The following is a 23103-nucleotide window of genomic DNA, read 5'->3' on the forward strand; positions in this document are numbered from 1 at the left end:
GTCCTCACTTTCGTGAACCCCAAGTCTGAGGGGGATTTGGAGGCAGTGCCCTAAGGAATCTGAGTCCAGGGCAAAGGCAGACCATGCCCTCCAATCTTATGGGGATAGAGGGCTTCGGAAGGTCCAGTCTGATGGAGGAGACACAGATCCTACCCTCAGCGGAGGGAGCAGCGCGGCCTTTAGGGTTCCGCCAAGGTGCTGGGGAAGGCAGGGGCATGTAGGACTGCCCTGGAGTCCCTGGCTGATGAGGGGGACACTCCCTGAGCTGGGGAGCCTGTCTGATGGAGGGGACCTGCGCCCTGTCTTCAGGGTTCCCCGTTCCGAGGGGTCTGCAGTCATCCCTCTGAGGCTGTGGGCCCTGACCCTCCTCCTGTTTGCAGACCCCCGTGGATGACAAGGAGCCTCAGTCAGTGCCAAACATCGAGTACCTCCTGCCTAACATTGGCAGGACAGTGCCGCCTGGAGAGCCGGGCTCAGGTGAGAGCACGGGCCCAGGAAGGGGTGGAGAGGCCGTGGGATCTGCATTCCTGGGGGCCCCAGATGCCTGGCCAGGCGCCCAGCTGCCCTGCTCCTGCCCCACGGGGCCCCTCCCTGCCCCCACCACTGGGCTGGGCTGTGGCGGGGGCTTCCGCCCCCTCGGCTGCCCTGGGCTGGGTAGGAGCTTTGTTTTCACCGGTTTCTTTCCTGAGCTTTTTGTTTCTCGAGGGCTGTGTCCTGGGCATGTGCCTCTTTTTAATTTTTCTTCCTTTTCTTCTTGCACCCCTCCCCCCTCCTCCCTCTCCTCCCTTGCTCTCCTCCCATCCCCTGGATCCCGCTCTTCTCTTCTCCTCCCTTCCCTCCTCCAGCGGACCTGTTGGAGATTTAAAGGGTACAGTGTGGCATTGCGACCTCGGTCACTAACAGTGGCGGGTGATTATAAGAAGGCTGGGCAGGCACGGGGCGCGGGGCAGGCAGAGCCATCTGGGGCGTTGAGGACCTCTCCCTGACAGTCCAGCTCCCCACGCTTGTTAACAGCGTACCGGCCTCCCATCTGAAAGCCCCTTCTCAGGAGGAAGGAAGCACTTGCTAGAGCCAAGTCAGGGCCCCTTGCCAGGAAGCCTGGGCACCACATGGCTGCCCCCCACATCCCCCCCCGCCGCCCCCCCCACTCTATGACTTTCTCTCTGTGCTGAGCTCGGCCACTTCTGATTATCTGGGTGGAGGAGGCTTGGCTGGTAGTGGGACCCAGCTTCTCCAGACTTCAGTGATGCTGCCCCAGAAGCCTGTGTACATCAATAGCCCCTGCGTCAGCCGCCTCTGAAGGCTGGCTCTTCCTGTTCCCGAAACCAGAGCCCCTGGTCACTCAGCCCCCAAGTCCTGCTCCTAGGCCTCTGGCTGTCACAGTAGAGGAGTCCAGGGCCAAGAGGGTACCTTCTGGCTCTAGCCACTAACTCCTCCCACTCTGTGGGTGACCTCCCCGCTTGTGTCTCTGACAGAGGCATAGCACAGCACCCCTAGTTGCAAGAGGCAGGCTGGGGAGGGGGCCAGGGGATGTGGGGGTGGGCATGGCCGAGAGGAGCCCCCCGTCTCTTCTAATCACCTGCTGCCACTCTCCTGCCCGTGTGCGTCGCTGTGTGGTCAGCCCGTCTGCTCTTCTCACTGTGTGCGGGGGAGGGCTGGGGGGGAGGCACCTAACTTGCTTGCTGGAGAGTGTGGATTAACCGCACCTGCCCCCCTTCAGACCCTCAGAGATCCTTGGGTGGGCCTGCTCCCTTCCCAGTCCTGGGGACAGCACTGCAAGACTTATTTCTGGGTCCTTCCCCACCCCAGTGTTAATAAGGGAGTGCAACCCGCATTCCTTCATAACTCTGATAATAAACAGGGGCTTTGCCCCTGAGGACAGCCTGATCTCTGGTCTGGAGGTAGACGCTTTCCAGGCTGTAATCACCAGCCCTGGCTACCTCCTGCCCCTCTCATTTCCTGCCTGCCCTGTACCCCATCGTTCACGTGGTCCCTCTGCCCTCTCGTGTCCCTGAACTCGGGGGGGTGAGGGTAGGTATAGAGCGCCCCTCTCTGTGCACTGTGTGGTCTCCATTTCTCCAGAGCATCTGTGATTTGCTGTGTGTTGTGGTGGTTTCTGTGAACTGCATCTGATGTTTGGCGTTTTCTCTCTAGTGCTTCAGAGTAACAGGGACAGGAGGGGAGGGGAGAGGCCAAAGAAAAGTCCGCCTTGCCCTTAACCCTGGGCAAATGCAGGTCCAGGGGCCTGATGTCACTTTCTGCCTCAAAAGGAAGTGGTGATTGACATCCTTCTCCGATCCATCCTTATCCCCCAGGAAATGACATCAGAAGTCCACCACGCTCCCAGGACCTGGGGAGAACTCAGGTTTCTGAACTCCCTGGTTTCTGAAGCCTTTGAGGAGAGGGAATTGTGTTCGCAAGAATCAGCCTTCTCTTGCCCAATCCAACTTTCATTTTTCTTTTGTTTCTTACCAACAGATTCCACCACCTGTAGTTCAGCCAAGTCTAAGGTGAGTGCCACGGTGATTCTGAAAGTTATATCCCTGGACAAGCCAGCCCATTTGCTTTTTGGTCACAACAGTTGGGAGAGTTGTGATTAGAACCTTAAAGATTGTTAGTCACTGGGAAGGAAGGTGGGAAACACCTGAGTGTCCAAGGTAAGCTGAGGTCACTCACCTTGGCAGTGCTTGGGGAGATAACTGATGAAGTAGAGGCTCTGGCTTGGGAGTTTGGTGGCCTGAGGCAGTGATGCCTACTGGTTAGGACCACAGACAGTTGTGGGCCCGCGTCCTGGCTCCACCACTTAGTAGCTTTGGGACATTAGGCAAGTTATTTAACTTCTTTAAGATCCTCAGCTTCCTCATACTATTTATGAGGATAATATCTACCCTCATAAATGGGGTTAACAACAACTATGAGTGATATAATGATTGTTTTTAAGGTCTTTGCAGAGCCCAAAGCAAATGAAGGGAAATAATAAAGATAAGAACAGAAATCAATGAAACTGAAAACAATAAAGCCTAAACTGGTTCTCTGAACCAGGTCTCATAGGCAGCTAGTTGCCTGTTCCAGAGCCTCCCCAGTAGGGCAAGGATGCCTGCCCCAGATGAGGCCTGCCTGACTGTTAGTTTAGAGCTTGCAGGCCAGGGGTGTGTCTTAATCAGCTCTGGCTGCCATAACAAAATACTACCTACTGGGTGGCTTAAACAGAAATTTATTTTCTCACGGTTCTGGAGACTAGAAGTCCAAGATCAAGGTGTTAGCATGGTCAGTTTCTGGTGAGAACTGTCTTCCTGGCTTGTAGATGGCTGCCTTCTCACCATGTGAGAAAGAGAAAGTGAACAGGTATGTGTGTGAGACAAAGAGCAAGCTCTCTGGTTTCTCTGCTTATAAGGGCACTAATGCAGCCATAAGGGCCCCACCCTCATGACCTCATATAAACCAAATTACCTCCCAAATGCCCCAAGTACCATAACACTGGGGGCTTAGGGCTTCAACACATGAATTTGGTGGGGGGAACAGTTCTATCCATAGTAATCAGTGAAATCAGCTAAATGTCTGGTCAAACTGGGCTTATTTCCTTTTGGGTCTCTAAGCACTGGCTGAGTCCCAGCAAAATCAGTGTGCCTGACCCCAAGCACATTATGTTATCTAGTCATTATATTCATTATATATTAACATATATATACATATATGATATATTCGTTATTTATAATATATATTCATTAGTTCATTATATGTCAGATGAAAGCCCAGAAGGAAGGAAGGCTACTCTAGTCTAGTGCAGAAGTCCACTGCAACCTCTCCATAGAGCCTCTGCTTGCACACCTCTGATGACAGGGAGCTCAGTCCATCACAAGACTTCTTTGGCAGGGAGCAAATTAATTATAGTGACCTGAATTTAGTTCCTTGTCCCCTCCACCCCTTGCTCATGCCAGACCCCTGGTTTCCTGTAGCCTCTTCTGGACGGACCCCTCAACCTTTATGTGAACCTGCTGACCTCTGTATTCCCTAGAAGTGACCATTCTGACCTCATTGCTTCTGTAACTCGCCAGGATGAGAGTGTAGTTTGATCAGATGAGCCCAGCGGTCTCTCAAGTCTCCCAGAGAGCACAGGCCAGGAAGGAAGGCCAGGGAAGAGGCCCCCATGCGCCTCACGCTGGTTGTAGCAGTGCTGTAGCTCACGCAGCTTCAGGCAGTGCCTTCTAGACTCACGCAATGTGGGCAGCCGTGGCCCAGGAGCCGCAGGCCTGTGAATCCCGAATCCCTGGCAGACTCCGGTTTTCTCAGAGCTAACTGGTATGAGAGAGGGCTGCGGTCCTGGGAGGCAGCGCTGTGTCTCCGTCCCCTGCAGGCAGATCTCGTTTTCTTACACTTTCCTTTGTGCTTTACGGCTATTGTGCTTTTTTAAAAAAAAAAAAAAAAACAAATTGAACGTTTGTGGCAACACTATGTTGAGCAAGTCTATTGACACCATTTTCCCAACAATATTTGCTCACTTTGTGTCGCTGTTCATACTTCTTGTGCTGTTTCAAACTTTTTCATGATAATTATATTCGTTATGGTGTTCTGTGATCAGTGATCTTTGATGTTACTTTTCCAAAAAGATTACGACTCCCTGAAGGCACAGGTATTGTTTAGTGTTTTTCAGCAATGGAGTATTTTTAAATTAAGGTACGTACACTTTTAGACACAGAGCTAGTGCACACTTAATAGACTGCTGTGTGAACATAACTTTCATATGCTTTGGGAAACCAAAAAAATTCATGTGACTCGCTTTATTGCGGGATTTGCCTTATTGCTGTAGTCTGGAACTGAGCCTGCAGTGTCTCTGAGGTGTGCCTGTTACACTGTAGCTGCAGCAGGAGGTGGCCTGTGAGAGGGGTGGCAGGGCAGGTCATTCATTCCAGCCCAGCAGGGGACCAGTCCCAGCATCTGCTTCTACTGAGCCTCCTACGTTCATTCACCTGTTTGTTTAATCACTTAACATTTCTCGAGTGCCTGTTATGTGATAGGCACTGTACTGGGAGTCACGGATGCAAACACAAGCCACGCGACCTTGCTCTCAAAGGACTCGGGGTTTGGTACAGATGATGTGGAAACAAAGCTATTCTGATGTGAGAAAGAGCTGCTGTATGTGTATTTTCAAAGGTCTATGGAACAGGTAGAGAAGGGATTTCCCAGCTCAGCCAAAGGGATAGCTGGGTGGGAGGCTGCTGTACAGAGGATGCTGTGTTTGGACTGCGCCCAGTAGGTGGACTTAAGAGTTCATCCCATAAATAGGGTGGGGAGGGGGGCGCGACTAAGGGCTGCCAGCGTTAAGGTGCAAGGCCTATCAAGGGAAGGGTCTGAATCGCCTGAGTGACAGCTGTGTTCAGTTGGGGTCAGGGCAGAGGGGCCTCAGGCAGGTTGTGAGGGCCCTGTGTCTGTGCTTTATCCTCATGGGGGTCTCGTCCTGCAGAGGCCGGAGGCAGTCAGATTCTTGCCTTAGAAGGACTGACTGCTCTTGAGGAGGAGGGGCTAGGATGAGGCAAGGGTGGAGGCAGGGAGTCCTATTTGGAGAGGGCAGAAAGGTCTAGAAAAGGCAGAGTGAGGGTCTGTACATAGGATAATGGGGATGAACCACTTTGGGAGTCATTTCTGGAGAACCTAGAGGGAGGAGGGGAGAGGGAGGAATCAGAGTCACCTGAGGTGAGGACGTGAATCTTGGCAGTCTAGGGCAGGGGTAGGGAATGTAATGTGGCTCCAGGTAGGTGAGTTTCAGGTGCTGGCAGACCCCTTGGTAGAGGCAGATTTGCAGTTGGAAGAGGAGTTCTGGATGGGGCTCGAGAAATAAAGAATTTGGTGTTGGAGAGGGAGACCTTGCGGGCAGGATATTCCCAGGGAGAGAGAAGAAAAAAGGGGCTGAGAACAGAGCCCTGAGAACATGGCTTCTTAAGGGGTAAGAAGAGGAAAACGAGCCTCCCAGGAGACAGAGGAGAGGCCAGAAAGGCAGGATTAAAAACCAGGGGGAGGAGGCAGTGATGGGCAGCTTGGGCTCTGCTAGAGGATCACGGAAGGCCAGGACCAAAAAACACCCACGGGCTCAGCAGTGAGAACAGTGGCAGAAAGCTGCCCACGTCGCAGCTGTAGATCACAATTTGGGAGTGGCTTCAATCCAAACCATCAGGTTGTGCAGGATTCTTAAGCCACTTTTGGCAGCAGAACTGGTGGTTGGATTGATCTGGAGTCGGGGACTGTGGAGGTGGAAAGCTGGTGGGAAAAAAAAGTGAAAATGTTAGTCACTCAGTCCCGTCCAACTCTTTGCGACCCCATGGACTGTAGCCCTCTGTTCGTGGAATTCTCCAGGCAAGAATACTAGAGTGGGTGCCATTCCCTTTTCCAGGGTATCTTTCTGACCCAGGGATCCAACCTGGGTCTCCTGTGTCACAGGCAGATTCTTTACCATCTGAGCCACCAGCGGGGTGCTGGTGGGACCACAGAAATGCTTAGGGTGTTATGGGAAGGGACATGAATTTGGGTGGGTTGCCACAGAGAGGCTGTTCCTACTGAGTCAGTGGAAAGGCAGGTTTCCTGGTGAGACTGAGTGGAGAGGAAAGGAAGGAAGTTATGGTCAGAGAAAGGTGCAGGCTCTGGTATCATAACCCATGATAGTATAGGCGAAATGGGTTCAAACTGTCAAGTGTCATTTCGCTGTTTAGAGTCTGTTTAGTGGGTTGCCATTTCCTTCTCCAATGCATGAAAGTGAAAAGTGAAAGTGGAGTCGCTCAGTCGCAACTGACTCAGCCATCCCATGGACTGCAGCCTACCAGGTTCCTCCGTCCATGGGAGTTTCCAGGCAAGAGTACTGGAGTGGGTCGCCACTGCCTTCCCCAATTAGTAGAGCTTGAGTCTAAAAGGATTTATGCGACACTGGATATGGAGAATGGAATGAAAATTGGGGCGAGGTGAGAAACCAGCCCCCAGCTCGCAGGAAAAAGCTGAGAGTCTGGATTAAGACCAGAGGAGGCGCCAAGGAGGCTTCAGAATTGAGGGGGCGGGGGTGGTAGGCTCTAGAGAGGATCTGCTTGGGACAGCCGTCCGGGGGGGAAACAGCGGACGGTGCCCGTGGGGGTGCTGGGCTTGGCTTGGCCCTGTCAAGATTAGGTGCTGTGGTGTGGGAGGTGTAGGGGCTGGAGCTTGGAGGGCGCCCCCGGCCCACTGACCTGTCTCCCGCACAGGGCTCATGGGCCCCCAAGAAGGAGCCGTACACCCGGGAGATGCTGGCGATCTCCTTCATCTCTGCGGTCAACCGCAAGAGGAAGAAGCGGCGGGAGGCGCGGGGACTGGGCAGCAGCACAGACGACGACTCGGAGCAGGAAGCGCACAAGCCTGAGGCGGGGGCGCCGGCGCCGCGGGCCCAGGACCGGCCGGAGGGGCAGCGGCCGGGAGCCGCCGCCCCCGAGGCCCCCGGACGCCTCAGCCCCCGGCGGCGCCGGAGGAGCGGCCGGCTGCGGACACGCGCTCGATCGTCTCGGGCTACTCCACCCTGTCCACCATGGACCGCAGCGTGTGCTCGGGCGCCGGGGGCCGGCGGGCGGGCGCGGGGGACGAGGCGGACGACGAGCGCAGCGAGCTGAGCCACGTGGAGACGGACACGGAGGGCGGCGCGGGGACCCGGGGGGCGCCCGGCGCGCCGGCCCTCGTTCAGCTCGCACCACCTGATGCCCGGCGACACCCTGGCGCGGCGCCGCCTGGCCCGGAGCCGCGCGGACGGCGAGGGCGCGGGCGCGGCCGCCGGGCTGCCGGGCTCGGCCTCGTCTAGCAGCCAGGAGTCGCTGCGCCCCCCGGCGGCCGTGGCGGCGGCGGCGGCGGCGCTGGGCTCTCGGCCCTCGCGCCTCGAGGCGCTGCGGCTGCGCCTCCGCGGCACCGCCGACGACATGCTGGCCGTGCGGCTGCGGCGGCCGCTGTCCCCCGAGACGCGGCGGCGCCGGAGCAGCTGGCGCCGCCACACAGTGGTTGTGCAGAGCCCGCTGACCGACCTCAACTTCAACGAGTGGAAGGAGCTGGGAGGCGGGGGTCCCCCGGAGTCCGCGGGCCCGCGGGCGCACAGCGACAACAAGGACTCGGGCCTCAGCAGCCTGGAGTCCACCAAGGCGCGGGCCCCGTCGACCGCCGCCTCTCTGCCCCCCGCGCCCGGGGACCCGGGAGCCCCGCAGAGCCAGCCGCCGCGCCGCTCGGCCGCCTCCCGCCTCCATCAGTGTCTGTGACACCGCCCGCGCCGGTCACCCCGCCCCCGCCCCGGTTTCCCAGGAGTCGTCTTTGCCTGCACCCCTTCTCTGGTCGCCCATGGGAGCATCCGGGTGCAAGTGGGGGGCGCTGAGGCCGCGCCTCTGGTTTGTGCGCTGGAATTGGTCGGGAGAAGCCGGGGCTGGACACGGAGTGGGAGCGGAAGGCAGGGGCTCCGAGGCTGAGGAGACCGAGAAGGGTTAGGCTACTGGGGCTCCGTGCAGGGCTGCGAGGGTCTCTGTCCCTTGGATAAGTGTGCCCTTCTGGGCCCTTGTGTCTGCACTTAGGGACTCTTATCGGCCCATAGGCTGTGGATAGGGAGCCCCTAAGGCTCAGACCAAGAAGACACTGGGTGATGCTGGCTCCTCACCCCTTTCCTCTGCCCTCGCCGCGCGCATTAGCCCCTAGCTGCCAGCTCAGGTGGGGGTGTGTGTGTGTATGTTGGGGGAGAGGAGGTAGGGCGATAGTGTCCGTGGGGGGCGGGGGTGTGTGTGTGTGTGCGCGAGTGTGTGTTCTCACTGTCCAAGTGTTTCCGTAGCAACTCCTGCCACCCCTGCCCCTTTCCTCCCCCGCCCCCATCAGGGCTCCCTGTCTTCCGCGCACACAGGGATCCTGCTCCCCTGCCGCCTGTCAGAGCCAGAGAAGAGGGGTGGGGCCCCTCCACAGAGGCAGGACTGACACTTCCCAGGGTTACTCACCGACCTTTTTCCAATCTTTACATTATGACCATGGGGAGCTGCCTGTGCCCCAGACCGTCTGGGGAGGGTCCAGAGTCCCCCCGGCTAGACCTCTTGCCCCTCTTTTTGTTCTTCCAGCTGTGCCTGCTCCTTCCACAGCTAAGGCACACGGGCCCCACCTTCTTCCCTTTAAGAGGGAGGGTAGAAAACATCCTTGGTGTCTAAGTGTCTGTCTCTCACACTCTCATTCACTCACTCTCTCTCACACACACACACAGATGGACGGGATCTGCGCTGGGCTGCTCCTTCAGGAAGGGCAGGACCCAGCGCCCTCTTCCCCCCACAGTTGTAAATAGATCTCAGATCACAGGCCTCTCCACCCACGTCCTCACTCATCCCAGGGAAGCCCAGGGGGTTGTGAACCCACTGCCACGTCGATCGGTCCTCTTGTTTTATGCAAAGATTTGCTGTAAAGTAGATTTCTTGATCCTCCCTGCCTCATCCTTTATTGTAAATATTGTCTCTAAATGTGTAACATATTATAAAGAATTTATAAGGATTTTTAAAGATGTTTTGCTCATTTAAAAGTGTTGTAACAGTGTTGAATAAGCCTCTGCCCGACGTCCGCATGTCTCCTCTCACTGTGTCCTTGACACACCTCTCTAGGCGACAACTAAGATTTCCTGCTTCTGAAAAGTCCTGTCTGAACAGTATAGTCTATACCTTGGAAATAAATGGCCTTCCTTGAGGCACGAGTCAGCTGTCTCACTTGTTTGGGAGGGAGGAGAGGGGCAGAGTGGGGCTGGGAGGGGTTGAAAGTGAGGTACCTGGCCCACGGAGCAGGGGCAGTGGGGCTGGGCCAGGTGGTGACTTAGAAGACAAACCTCTGCTTCCTGGTAGCTTGGAGGTGTCCTGGGAGACTGGCTTGAGCAATGACTAGGGCACAGAAGATAAGATGGAAGGGTGCTGACCCTCATCACTGCAGAAGATTTTCACGCACCCGCTCTGTTTTCCTGCAGAGACCAGGAAGGGCACAGGCACCTTCCTTCTCAGGGCTGTCTGGACCTTCACAATGGTCCAGAGGTGCTGGCCAGCAGAGAGGAGGCTTTGGGAAAGCCCAGGGCCCTCCCTCCTGGCCAGCTGTCATCAGAGGCACTCCGGATCCAGACAGTAAAGAGGACAGTGTGGGTTTTGCCCTTTGTCTTATTCACATACATAAGCTTACAACCTGGGATGGGCTTTCTTCCACGTCATGTCTCTATAGTCGCTCCTGCCAGCTTCAGGCTGTCTCTGATGACGCTAGTAGCCATCTGTAGGAAAAACAGATGACAGTCATCAAAGAGAACCTAGGGAGGAGCCTTGGAGCTGGGAAGAGCTTAGCGGCTCACTGAAATCTGCTTCCTTCTTCTACCTCTGTCCCGGAGGTTGTTTTTGATTGGCACATGGGCTAAGAGCTAGTGTTACTGTGGGCTCACACCAGCCCCCAAGGGCTTTATATGTCCTTAATTAATCCTCCAAAACTCTTTGGAGCTATGGTCACAATATTGCTGTCTCCATTTTTATATGTGAGGAAATTTTAAGCACAGAGAGATGACATACTTGTCCAGGGTCACACAGCTAATAAGCGGTAAAGGCAGGATAAATCTAAGCCCAGAAAGACATAAGGACAGGGTTGCTACCCACTGCGCTTCCTTCATGCTATAGTAGGCTTTGCACGAGAATAGATCAAAAACCAGGTTTCTCTGGTGGCTCGGTGGTAAAGAATCCGCCTGCCAATGCAGGAGACAGCTTTGGGCACTGGGCCAGGAGGATCCCCTGGAAAAGGAAATGGCAACCCACTCCAGGATTCTTGCCTGGAAAATCCCACGAGCAGAGGAGCCTGGCAGGCTTATAGTCCATGGGGTCACAAAAGAGTCGGACACGACATAGCAACTAAACAACGACCGATCAAAACCCTGTGCTTTCCTCCAAAACCAAACAGAAATGAAGACATCCCCAGTAACGAAAAGCAGGCAATTTGTCATCAGCAGGCCTGCCCTATGGGAAATAATGGAGTCCGGTGAGCTGAAATGAAATACACTAGATGGTAACTTGAATCCATAGGAAAACATAAAGGACACCGTTAAGAGGAACATGTAGGCATTATAAAAGACAATATAAACATTTTTATATATTTATTTATTGGCCATATCACATGGTTTGCGGCATTTTAGTTCCCCAGCTAGGGATCGAATTTATGCCCTCTACAGCTTCCACTGGAGGACTCCGCAGAGAGTCCTAACCACCGGACTGCCAGGGAATTCCCATAAACATCTTTATTTGTAATTCTTCAATTTTTTTGTCATTAACTCCCTGTTTTTTAAAAGTAGTTGCATAGGATGATAATTACAAAACTGTTGACAGGCTTATAATGTATAAAGATCAAATTTTTATGACAATAAGAGCATAAAGGAGTCAGGAGGGAATGGAGTTATAATGAAGCAAAGCTTTTGTATGTTATGAAAATTAAGTTAGTATTAATCTAAACTTATTGTAACCCCCAGGGCAACCACTAAGAAAATAACTCTCTCAAAATATTATAAATGAAAAAACAGCAAATTTAAAGGTACACTAGAAAATATCTGTTTCACACAAAAAAGGGAAGGAGTCAAGGACTAGAAAAATAACAAAAACATAAGACATATGAAAAACAGCCAAATGGCAGGCATAAATCCTACCTCATCAGTAATTATATTGAATGTAAATGGAGTAAACACCCTAATCAAAAGACAGAGACTGGCAGAATTGATTAAAAAACATGCTCCAACTACATGCTGTTCACAAAACCTCTGCTTTAGATTCAAAGACACAAAATAGTTGAAAGTGAAAGAATGGAAAAAGATACAAAATGATGAAAAGAGTTATGAAAGAGAGCCAGAATGGTTATACAGGTATGAGATAAAATAGGCTTTAAAGATTAAAAAAAAAATCATTACTAGAGACAGGAAGGATGTTTTATAAGAGTAAAAGTGTCAGTCTACCAAGATAAAATGATTATAAATATATATGCTTCAAAAAAAGATCTTCAAAAAACGAAGATCATGGCATCTGGTCCCATCACTTCATGGCAAGTAGATGTGATAACAATGGGAACAGTGACAGACTTTATTTTCTTGGGTTCCCAAATCACTGCAGATGGTGACTGCAGCCATGAAATTATAAGATGCATGCTCCTTGAAAGAAAAGCTATGACAAACATAGGCAGCGTATTAAAAAGCAGAGACATTACTTTGCCAACAAAGGTCTGTCTAGTCAATCTATGGTTTTTCCAGTAGCATGTATGGATGTGAGAGTGGGACTGTGAAGAAAGCTGAGTGCCGAAGAATTGATGCTTTTGAACTGTGGCGTTGGAGAAGACTCTTGAGAGTCGCTTGGACTGCAAGGAGATCCAACCAGTCAGTCCTAAAGGAAATCAATCCTGAATATTCATTTGAAGGACTGATACTGAAGCTGAAGCTCCAATACTTTGGCCACCTGAGGCAAAGAGCTGACTCATTAGAAAAGACCCTGATGCTGGAAAAGACTGAAGGTGGGAGGAGAAGGGGACAACAGAGGGTGAGATGGTTGGATGGCATCACCGACTCAATGGACATGAGTTTGAGCAAGCTCTGGGAGATGGTGAAGGACAGGGAAGCCTGGGATGCTGCAGTCCCTGGGGTCACAAAGAGTCAGACATGACTGAGTGACTGAACAACAATATATTTTTCTAACAACAAAACCTGAAGCAGAAACTAACAGAACTGAAAGGAAAATAGACAATTCAAAGTTGGAGAAAATTCCAGTGGTTAGAGCTCCATGCTTTCACTGCCAAGGGCACAGGTTCAATCCTTGGCCCCTCAAGTTGTGTGGCGTGGCCAACAAGCAAACAAAAATCAAAACAATAGTTGGACATTGTCACTTTCAATAATGACTAGAACAACTGGACAGAAGATCAGTAAGGAAGTAGAAAGTGTGAACAATACTATGAGCCAACTAGATCTAACAATCTCCAAAGAAGCTTCCACCCAACAACAACAGAATACACATTTTCCTCAAGTGTACATGGAACATTCTTCAGGATAGACCAAAAGCTAGGCCATAAAACATGCCCAGAACACTTACATTACAATTAAATTTTTAATAAATTTTAAAGGATTGAAATCACACAAAGTTTGTTCTCCAAACACAAGGGAATTAAGTTAGAAGTTGCAACAGAAGGTTTTGGGAAGTTCACAAATGTGGCAATATAAAAGTACACTCTTAAATATCTAATGAGTCAAAGAAGAAGTCACAGGGAAAATTAGAAATACTTTAAGATAAACGAAAGCAAAAGCACAGCATGTCAAAGCTTATGGGATGCAGCTACATTAGCTCTGAGAGGGAACTTTATAGCTGTAAATGTCATACTGGCAAAGAGAGATTTCAAATCAACACCATAACCTTGCATCTTAAGAAACCAGAAAAAGAAAAGCAAACTAAACCCAAAACAAGCCAAAGGATGGAAATAATAAAGAATGGAAATAAATGAAGCAGGAAATACCAAAAAAAAAATAGAGAAAACTGATAAATCTAAAAGTTGGTTCTTGGAGAACGTCAACAAAACTGACAGATATTTAGTCTTTTTCTTGGTCAGTCTAACTAGGTATTCATCAGTTTTGTCAATCTTTTCCAATAACTAACTTTTAGTTTTATAATTTTTAATTAATTTTCTCTTTTTTTTTCTATTTTGTCATTTTAAAAAATGCAAATCACAACCACAATGAGATACCATTTCACACTCACCAGGATAGATTAAATCAAGAAAATAGAAAATAACAAGTGTTGCTGAAGATATGGAGAAATAGGGACCCTGGAACATTGCTGGAGGCAGTGCAAAATAGTACAGCTACTATGAAAAATAGTTTGATGGTTCCCCAAAAAATTAAACATAAAATTACCATATGATCCAGCAATTCCACATCCAGCTTTATACCCAATAGAAATGAAAACATATGTCCCAGCAGAAACTGGTGCCTGAGTATTTATAGCAGCATTGTTCATCATAACCAAAAGGTGGAAATAGCCCAAATACCATAAATAGATAAACAAATCATTGTATATACATAAAATGAAATATTATTCAGCCATAGAAAGAAAGAAATCTTGCCATTTGCGACAACATGGATAGATCTTGAGGACATTAGGCTGCAGGAGACAAGTCAGATAGAAAGGACAAATACCATATGCTCTCATTACATACGGAATAAAAAAAAATCTTACAGAGAAACAATGGTGGTTGACAGAAGTGGGGGTGGGAATGGGTGAAATGGGAGAAGGGAGTCGAAAGGCACAAGCTTTCAGTTATACTTTCAGTCAGTCCTGGGGATGTAATGTACAGTGTGGCAACTATAGTTAATTACACTGTCGTACTGCATAGTTGAGAGCAAAAGAGTAAATCTTTACTAAGAGAGAAAATCTTAAGAATTCTCATCACAAGAACAAAATTTTCTCTATGGATGGTGAGGGATGTTAACTAGACTTACTGTGGTGATCATTTTAGAATATACCCAAATATTCCATCATTATGTCGTATACCTGAAACTGATACAATGTTGTGTGTCAGTTGTACCTCAAGAAAGAAGTCTTTATCACTCACCCCACTCATTTCTATAAGTGATGAACAATCTAAACATGAAATTAAGGAAACCATTCTATTTATAATAGCATCGAAAATAATAAAACACGTAGGAATAGATTTAATAAAAGTGCAAAACTTGTACCAAGAAAATGAAAATATCGTTGAAAGAAATTTTAAAAGATCTTAATAAATGGATATTCCATGTTTTAGAAGATCCTATGTTGTTAGGTTGGCAGATTTAACACAATCCCCATTAAAATCCCCATTTTGGGGGTCTTTTTCGGCAGAAATTGACAAACTGATCCTAAAATTCCTATGGAAATGTCAGGGACGTAGAACAATCAAAACGATCATGAAAAAGAAAGTTCCCAATTTCAAAACTTACCACCAATCAAGACATTGTGCTACAGGCATGAGGCCAGACATACACTTCATAGGAAAACTCCAGATCTGTCTGGGTTGAACTAAAGGAATAAGGATTTTTCTCTGACATGGGCAGGTGGAAGGACTACAGTGGTGGGTCTGAGCTGAAGCAGAGAGTCTGTGGATTTGAGTGAAATTCCTGGCACGTGGCCAGGGGTATAGGGTGGCGCTTCCTGCCAGATGTCATTAAGAGTGCTGTCAACCAGTCGGCATTTGGGAATGTTGAGGGAGCCTATGTCAGCTAATGGGCACAGTGGCCTTGGGCCCAAGGCCCTGGCACGGTAAAGGATGCTTTGCTGCCCTGTGAGTTTAGGGTCACTTAAGCCATTCAGAGATCAAAGAGGAAGAACACTCCCAGGGGACTCAGAGATGTGCAGATGCTGGGGGAGAAAATACGTGGACTTCCCAGGTTCCTATTGGTAAAGAAGCCCCCTTTCTACTAGCAATTAGAATCTGGCTCTGAGACCAACCTGAGGTCAGTCAAATCCTTTGCTCAGTCACTCTCCCCATCAGTAGATGGGAGGTAATGATACCAATAGCCCATATGGTAAGGATTAAATGAACACTTAATACATCTGTTTGTGTGCTCAGTTGCTTTAATCGTGTCCAACCCTTTGCAATCATGGACTGTAGCCTGCCAGGCTCCTCTGGCCATAGGATTCTCCAGGCATATATACTGGACAGGGTTGCCATGTCCATCTCCAGGGGATCTTCCTGACCCAGGGACTGAACCTGTGTCTCCTGCATCTTCTGCATTGCAGGTGGATTCTTTACCCACTGAGCCACCTGGGAAGTCCTTAATATGTGTAATGATGAGTATTAAAACCACCAAGAAAGCATGGCTAACAGGAGAGATGGGCCGTGGGTCTGAGTCTTAGTTCCATCACTCTGTAGCTACAAAGTCTCTAAGACTCAGTTTCCCCTCCCTCAGCCATCAGATCGTTCACTGTGAATGAGTTTGGCCGTCATCTGCACCCCACTCTCACCCTACCTCATCACACCACAGCCATAGGTAAACTCTGAAAACAGCATCAGATCATGTCACCTGCTGACTCGACCCTTCTATTGGTTCAATGGCCTGAGAAGAAATATACCTTCCTTGCTACATTTGCCCAAGACCAAGACCTCCTGCGATGCTGTGCCCCCTTGCCAATTCTCAGTCTACTTGGTTTTCATTCATTTTCTAGAACCCACAGATAACTTCCTACCTCAGGGCCTTCTGTGGGGGACACCCAGCCACCAGCTCCCAGACAGCCCCCTTGTCAATTCTGAAGACCTTCCCTCATGTGACCTCAGGGCCTCTGGTCATACTCTCTGAGGTGGTCTTCTTTACTCAGCCACCACCTTTGCAGGCCTGCTTGCCTTCCTGGGGCATGGCTCACGTCTGTCATGATTTTGCTCAGGAACTTCTGTTTTGGCTGGGTCTCCTCCTAGGCGCTGAGCCATAGTCCCAGTGAATCAATAAGCAGCGCCCAGCCAGGAGTAGACAGCTGGGAGGTATTTGAAGGACGGATGAAGTGCCTGGCCTAACTCCTGCCATGCACTGATGGTCTCACTTATGACTTGATCTTGAACTGTTGGTGAATGGGGTGATTCTGGAAGACGAAGGGGTTTTGGCTACTTGCCCAGCTTGCTGGAAATAGGATGGGAGAGAGAAGGCAAGATCTGCTGCCTTTTAAAAAGGACAAAAGGGGTGGGGTCTGACTTTCAGTCAGATCTCAAGGGCTACTTGGCAGGTGGGTGACCCAGGGAGGGGGCATTCCCTGTGGACAGCAAGCACATCCTCGACCTAAGTGTGACTGTGTTCCAGCGAGGCCTGGAAAAGGGTGGTTCTAGGCCACTGCCATCATCTCATGGGATGGAAGGGATGGTTTTACAGGAGGAGGTAGAGGAGACCCAATAATACCCCAGGTCTCGGCCACGCTGGAGAATGCCTAGCAGCGCAGCCTCAAGGATGAGTAGAACACACCGGGACAGGGGCACAGCCCTCAGAATTCCAGGGAAACCTGAGAAACCCAAGCGGGTCAGCTGGCCCACTTGACAGCAGGCCAGGCTAGACTCAGATGTGGTAGCCTGGAAGGGTTCAGGCAGCTTGCTGGCTATAGGGTCAGGGCTCAGGGCCCCACCCAAGCAGCATCTAGGGTAAATCTCCTGTCAGGGGTCTTCCAATTTCAGAGGCAACCATGGTGTAAGAGGAACCAGTAGGCCTTTGAGGAGGACAAAGCAGAAATGCAATGTGACTGGAGCTAAATCTTCAGACTAGTATTTTGCAAACTGTGGGTTCTGACTCTTTCAAGGGTCATGAAATCCAGAGTGGGCTGTAACCAAATGTTTACAATTTAACCGAAAATAGTGGAGTTCATAGTATACAGCAGGTGCTATTTCACTAAATATGTGGGTGTTTGTGTACGTGTGGACATGTCTAAATCACTGAGATGAAAAATGGATTTCTTACTGAGATACAGCTGAAAAAAACAGTTTGAAAGCTGATGTTCTTGATAGGATGGATGGAGACCATTAAAGGGTCAGCTCACCCAAAGGGCAGGAGGCTGAGGCCCGCTCCAGGGAACAGCTGGAGGTAAGCAGACTGGATTTAGTTTTGGGGGGAAGGCATTGGTTTTGGAGTCAGGCAGAGCTGGACACCAATGCTGACTGTGCATCTGACTAGCTGTGTGATAGTCGGTAAGACACCTGCCACGCCTGGCTTTGTCACTGGCAGGAGTCAGTGATGCCAGGAGCATCCTCGCTGACGGTGGAGTTGGCACCCCATGACTTACTTAGTGGTGTTCCTCTCCAGCGTCCAGATGATGTTGGCTCTCAAGGGCCCTTGAGGGCAGCAACAGCCCCCCGCAGGCCCTGATTCCACCTCTCCCACTTCGTGCTCTGCCTGCTAAGTCTTCTGCCCGCTAAGTTGTAAGGCAGTTGGCTGCCAGGAACTCCCCCTCCCCGCCACCCGCCCCAGCACCTTCCAGGGTGAAGATGAGAAATAATGAGACAGCAGCCTCTAGGAAGGAGATCCAGGAGAGGAAAAAGAAACAAGTTTTATTTAAGCCCCAAACACTCAGCTAGAAAAACCAAAAAGGAAAGTGCAGGAAAGTGGGGGAAGAAAAGGGACATTAAAAAAGAGACAGAGAAAACACAGCAACCCTTTTCCATTTAGAAGTTGTCAAGTTACACTGACAGAGGTCACAGAATACCCACAGAAGCCATCACTGCTACACCGACATGGGCCCTACGGGGGACAGGGTGGGTGTGAGCCAGGCTCGCCCTGGGGGGTCCCACCTGGGACCCCTCGCAGAGCCTCAGGCCTGAGGCTCCTGGGGAAACAGCATATTGTGGAAGGGGTGGGAGAGAAGCCCCCCATGCGAGTAACACAGCACAGTGGGCAGGGGCTGGGGGGACCAGGTACAGGGGTCCCCCCAGACATCTTGGTTTTCTCTTGGTCAAGCACACATTGATGGACAGAGCAGTGAGGCGCATGCAGCTGGGGGGGCTTTGACGTGCTGGGGATTTTGAGAGGGCCCAGGGGCTGGGGGCTTGAGAGGGGAGCCAGAACCAGTGGTGCAGGGATGATGGGACACACACTCAGGCGCTTCTACACTTGGGGTCTACACACATGTGCATGCACGCACCTCCATGTACACCCCTCCATGTACACATACAGGTCTCACAGCTGCCACGTCTGCACACACATACTACACACGTTCTTACACACCAAGCTTCTCCACACCAAGGTGCAGCCAATGCCCAGGCTGGTCACATGCACCACTGTGGGCATGCCTCCCTGCACACACGTGGGAGGTCATGTCTGTGCATGCTCATGCTTCCTTTCCTCTGCACACCGATAAATGGACTAGTGCCAGTGGATACACACACACATACACACACACACAGAAGTTGCGCACAACTCCTCCTATAAATGCGCTGGCACCAAAGTGAAAGGTACAAATTCCACTGGGCTCCACATTAGCAGTGGGTGGGGTGGGGCACATGACTCCCTCCATTTGCCCCCTAATGGATGGACACGCCCCTTCCCCTCCCCCACAAAGGGACATTCAACTCAGGACAATGACGGTGGGGCAAACATTCAGGGCACAGGGCTGAGGGTGGGAGGTGGGGCAAGGGAAAAGTAGCAAGCAAAGAGTAATGGAGTGGAGGGAGGAGGGGGCACCACTCCCCCCTCCCCTCCCAGGTCAGGGGGTCTCTGTACAGCCGAATCAAACCAAACCATTTCACTGGACCACAGAAACCAGGCCGATGCGCCCACCCTCCAGCCCCCTCCCCCGCCAAAACAGCGGCCAGGGAGAGTGCTGTGGTTTTCTTTTTTTTTTTTCTTTTTTAAATATTTATATATATTTATATTACGTATATTATATATATATAATATGTAAATATATTTTTAAAACAATATAAAATGTTAAGACACTTCACTTAAATGTAAAGAGTTGCCTGCAATTAAAAGTAATTGCATCATTTATGAGGTCCTTTTTTTTTTTTTCTATTTTCCAGGGTTTTTTTTGGTGGGGGGAGGGATTTTTTTTTTCCTCTTCTTTTGTTATTTTTCAAAAAGGCTTGCTTGCCTTTGTACAAAAATGATCCAAAGCTAGAAAACAAGGATGAACCAACAAAAACAACAACAAAAAAAGAAAATGAAGTAACACAACCCAGTGTCCCCTCCCTCCCCAACCCTCAACAGCTCCCCCTGGCTCTCCTCAGGCGGTAGGCCCCAGAAGGTTCTGCTCCTTCAGTGGCTCCTTCTCTCTGTGCTTTCTGCAGGGGGTATTAATTCCAACCCCCTCCTCCCCTGTGCTTACTCCACTTTGTGCTCCAAACAGGAATCCTGCTCCCTGGGGACCTCTCTCCATCCTCCTCCTCCCCCACCCACAGAATCTCCCTGCTGGCCCCTCACTGTGCCCTGCAGGTGGCGGGGGGATTGCTGAGAGCCAAAACTGATCTCTCCCTCCCCTTCTCAGGACCCCCACCAAAAGCCTCACTGCCCACAGCCTCTGCAAGGTGGGTGCCCATGGGCCAGAGGTTGGGGGCACTGGCTGGCTGGTCAGGCCTCGAGGACCCTTGAGAATCTCACCAGGGTCACCAGCTCCCCATTTTAAAAACCATCTCTAACGCCTTCCCTGAAAACCCTCAAATCTCAGAGAGGATGGTTAAAGGTCAAGTCAGCCCACCTGTGGGATCAGAGCTGTCCTTGCTGCCCCCCATTAACCCCCTCTCTATTGCCCCTACTTCCCTCACAACCAGACCCTTCCCACCCTCTAGGCCTCCAAGTCTAATTTGCTAGGCCCTTCATTCTTGTCCATCCCACCCCATTAAATAAGTTAATGTCATTTAAAGTGCTAAATTAGGAAACTAAAAGTACCAGATACCCCTCCTCGGGGCTGCCCTCTCCCAAGGCAGTGTCCCCAGCATCAGGCTGTCTGCTCAACCCACCGTCCACAGCCAGCAGTCCAAAGGTGCCCCATTCCTCCCATTGGCATGGGCCAGGCAGCTCCTCACCGCAGGGAGGTGGTTCCGGGAAGCCAGCTCCTCTCCAGGGACACACAGATTCAGTGGCGTCACACCACCCTGAGGCCCCTCTGACTGTGGCCTCCCTCTCCAGCCCACTTGTCTTGACTCCAGGCCCACCCGGGCATGAGTGGATGGGAGCAGAGAAGCAGCAGAATTCAGTCATGTCCCGAGGGTGGGCAGGTGGGGCGCCTCCAGGGCCAGAGTCTCCTTACGTCCAGTTTTCTAGCCTGGTTTTGGGGTTGGTCCAATGTCCAGGTTTTCCTCCAGGAAGGTTTCTGAGGAAGGGGAAAAGGGGGTGTCTTGCTGCTCCAAGTCTCCGTGGCTCAGAGTTTGCTTGGAGTGCTCTTGGGAAGGGTGGGAGAAAGTGAGAAGGGAGGGCAGGGGTGCAGGAACTTCAGGATGAACCCGGGAGGGAGTGTGGAGAGAGACAAGGGAAGGGGGATGACAGGAAGTACGCCATTTTGGAACAGGAAATCAAGGGAAGGTGGTGTGTTTTGGTCTTTAGTTTTACTGGTTTGCTTTTTTTTTCTTTCCTTAAGAAAAAAAACCACAAAAGTGAATCATTCAAAAAACCAAAAACACCAACAGGGGATGGGCAGAGAGAGCTGAGAGGGCCAACATCCATGGCAAACCCTTCAGAGATTCTGGACAATGAGGTGGAAATGAAGGGAAACAGAGGAGAGAGAGATATGGCAGGGAAAGGGGAGGAGGGCAGGCTGGGGTGGGGTTATAAGGAAGTCTAGAAGGAGATGGAAGAATTCCTCGCTCCAAAGGAAGTCAATACGGGGATGGAGGTTCTGGAAGCCGAAGGCTTTTCTGAGACTGGGCTTGAGGTCTCATTCGAACCACTCATCTCTTTAGATGGTTTAGTGGCCTAGAACAAAAGCAGAGGTTGGGGTCAGAGGGAAGAAGGGGCGCCTTTGTGCTGGCCCCCAGTTAGTTTTTTTTAGGTTCTCAGTTATCTGTTTTACACATAGAAAGTGAAAGAAAGTGAAGTCGCTCAGTCGTGTCTGACTCTTTGCGACTCAATTCCATGGACTGTAGCCCACCAGGCTTGTCTATCCATGGAATTTTCTTGGCAAGAGTACTGGAGTGGGCTGCCATTTCCTTCTCCAGGGTTTCTTCCCGACCCAGGGATTGAACCCAGGTCTCCCGCATTGCAGGCAGATGCTTTACCATCTGAGCCACCAAGGAATCCCAATCTTTAATACATAGTAGTGTTTATATGTCAGGCCCAATCTCCCAATTTATCCTACCCTACAGTTTTAAAAAATGAAAGATCTCCACAAATCCAAGAGAAAATTAACTGCAAAAACCAGAAACCAGAGGAGCATCTGGAGAGAGTGGTCCTCTGAGACAGGGGAAGAAGGTGCCAGAGCAGGGGTAGAAAGGGGAACACAGGGTTGGAACAAAGGGCCCAGGGTGGGTGGTAAGTCCAAGGTTACTGACGGGAAAGACAGAAGGCAGAAGAGAGACCGGAGAAGCACAAGAAGGCCAGCCCAGGACCAGAAGGGGGAGTAGGACAGGGAGCAGAACCAGACCAGGTCGGGAGGGGGAGAGGGCAAGGAAGGGAAGGAGAAATGAAACATTAGCTGCCAAAGGGGAGGCAGGAGGGGAGAAGCAGCCCGACCGGGGCCCCCTCCAACTTCAGCAGGAGGTCTTCTGGTGGAAGCTGAAGAGTGAACTTGTCCTCCTGGGCCCTCAGGACCTCCATGCCCACCCCCACCTCCTGCTTTGAGCTGTGCCTTGGGGGTAATGGGGAGCCACCCCCTCATGACGTGTCTGGCACTCACAGGTCACCTCTGAGAGTCAGAAACAGCTGTGCCCCCTTCCCACCTCCAGCAGACCCCTGGCACCTACACTGGTCCTGGAGATGTGAGAGGGTTCTAGACCCATCTGCATCTCCTAGAGGGGATGACCTCTTACAAATGCAGATTCCTGGACCCTGCCCCAGGATCCATCTGTCCTGTGAGCTCAGGCATCTGGGTTTTAGGCCAGCGCACCACGTGATCCTGCCGCACAGTTAACTCTGAGACCACTTGGGTTAGGGTAACATAGACCAGGTTTTCTCCCTGTAGCTGTCTGTATCCACTGTCCCTCCCTGCCTTGCTTAGCTACTACTAGTGTGATAACCAAACTGCCCTGATTAAAGAAAAGAGGGACGAGGACTGGAAGCAGAGTGCTGTGGCACACTGCCAGAGACGTCCTGTAGGTCCCGCCTGGGCATGGCCACGCCACTTCTCCTCGACCTACATAATTATCTGGCTGCTTGGCAGCCTCTATCAGATGCCTTGCAGGGGGGTGGGGAGGTGGAGAGCAAGGTGCCCCCCGCCACCAGGAAGGGAAGTGACCGCAGGCATCTGACTGGCTGACAGTGAACAACCTGCCCTTGAGGTTGCTGATCACATTTCTTCTTCCACATGGGCACAGCAAACTATCTCTGGATTTTGCTCACCACACTGTGGTCTGCGGTCTACATTTTCCGCTTTATGAAAATCCAGGCATGAGTTCACTGTTTGGGTCTTCTAACTCCTCTCATCCTGACTGTGGCTGCTCACCCCTTTCTCAGAGGGGTTC

The 23103-nt window shown here is 51.0% G+C and overlaps 2 protein-coding genes across 2 annotated transcripts in view; one reads left to right on the forward strand and one right to left on the reverse strand.

The window, feature by feature from the left end:
- The window catches only part of ARHGAP23 (Rho GTPase activating protein 23), a 70751-nt gene extending 61054 nt beyond the window's left edge, over positions 1 to 9697 (forward strand). The window contains 5 exon segments of the mRNA XM_018064971.1: positions 381 to 477; positions 2479 to 2510; positions 7221 to 7458; positions 7461 to 7650; positions 7652 to 9697. Of these exon segments, the coding sequence (XP_017920460.1) occupies positions 381 to 477; positions 2479 to 2510; positions 7221 to 7458; positions 7461 to 7650; positions 7652 to 8249 (1155 nt within the window). The 3' untranslated portion in view covers positions 8250 to 9697.
- SRCIN1 (SRC kinase signaling inhibitor 1) overlaps positions 18009 to 23103 on the reverse strand; it is a 73166-nt gene continuing 68071 nt past the window's right edge. Inside the window, exon 20 of the mRNA XM_018064973.1 lies at positions 18009 to 21400. Coding sequence (XP_017920462.1) covers positions 21266 to 21400 — 135 coding nt within the window. The 3' untranslated portion in view covers positions 18009 to 21265. The remainder of the gene's footprint in view (positions 21401 to 23103) is intronic.

Source organism: Capra hircus, chromosome 19, assembly GCF_001704415.2.
Source record: "Capra hircus breed San Clemente chromosome 19, ASM170441v1, whole genome shotgun sequence".
Taxonomy (NCBI): Eukaryota; Metazoa; Chordata; class Mammalia; order Artiodactyla; family Bovidae; genus Capra; species Capra hircus.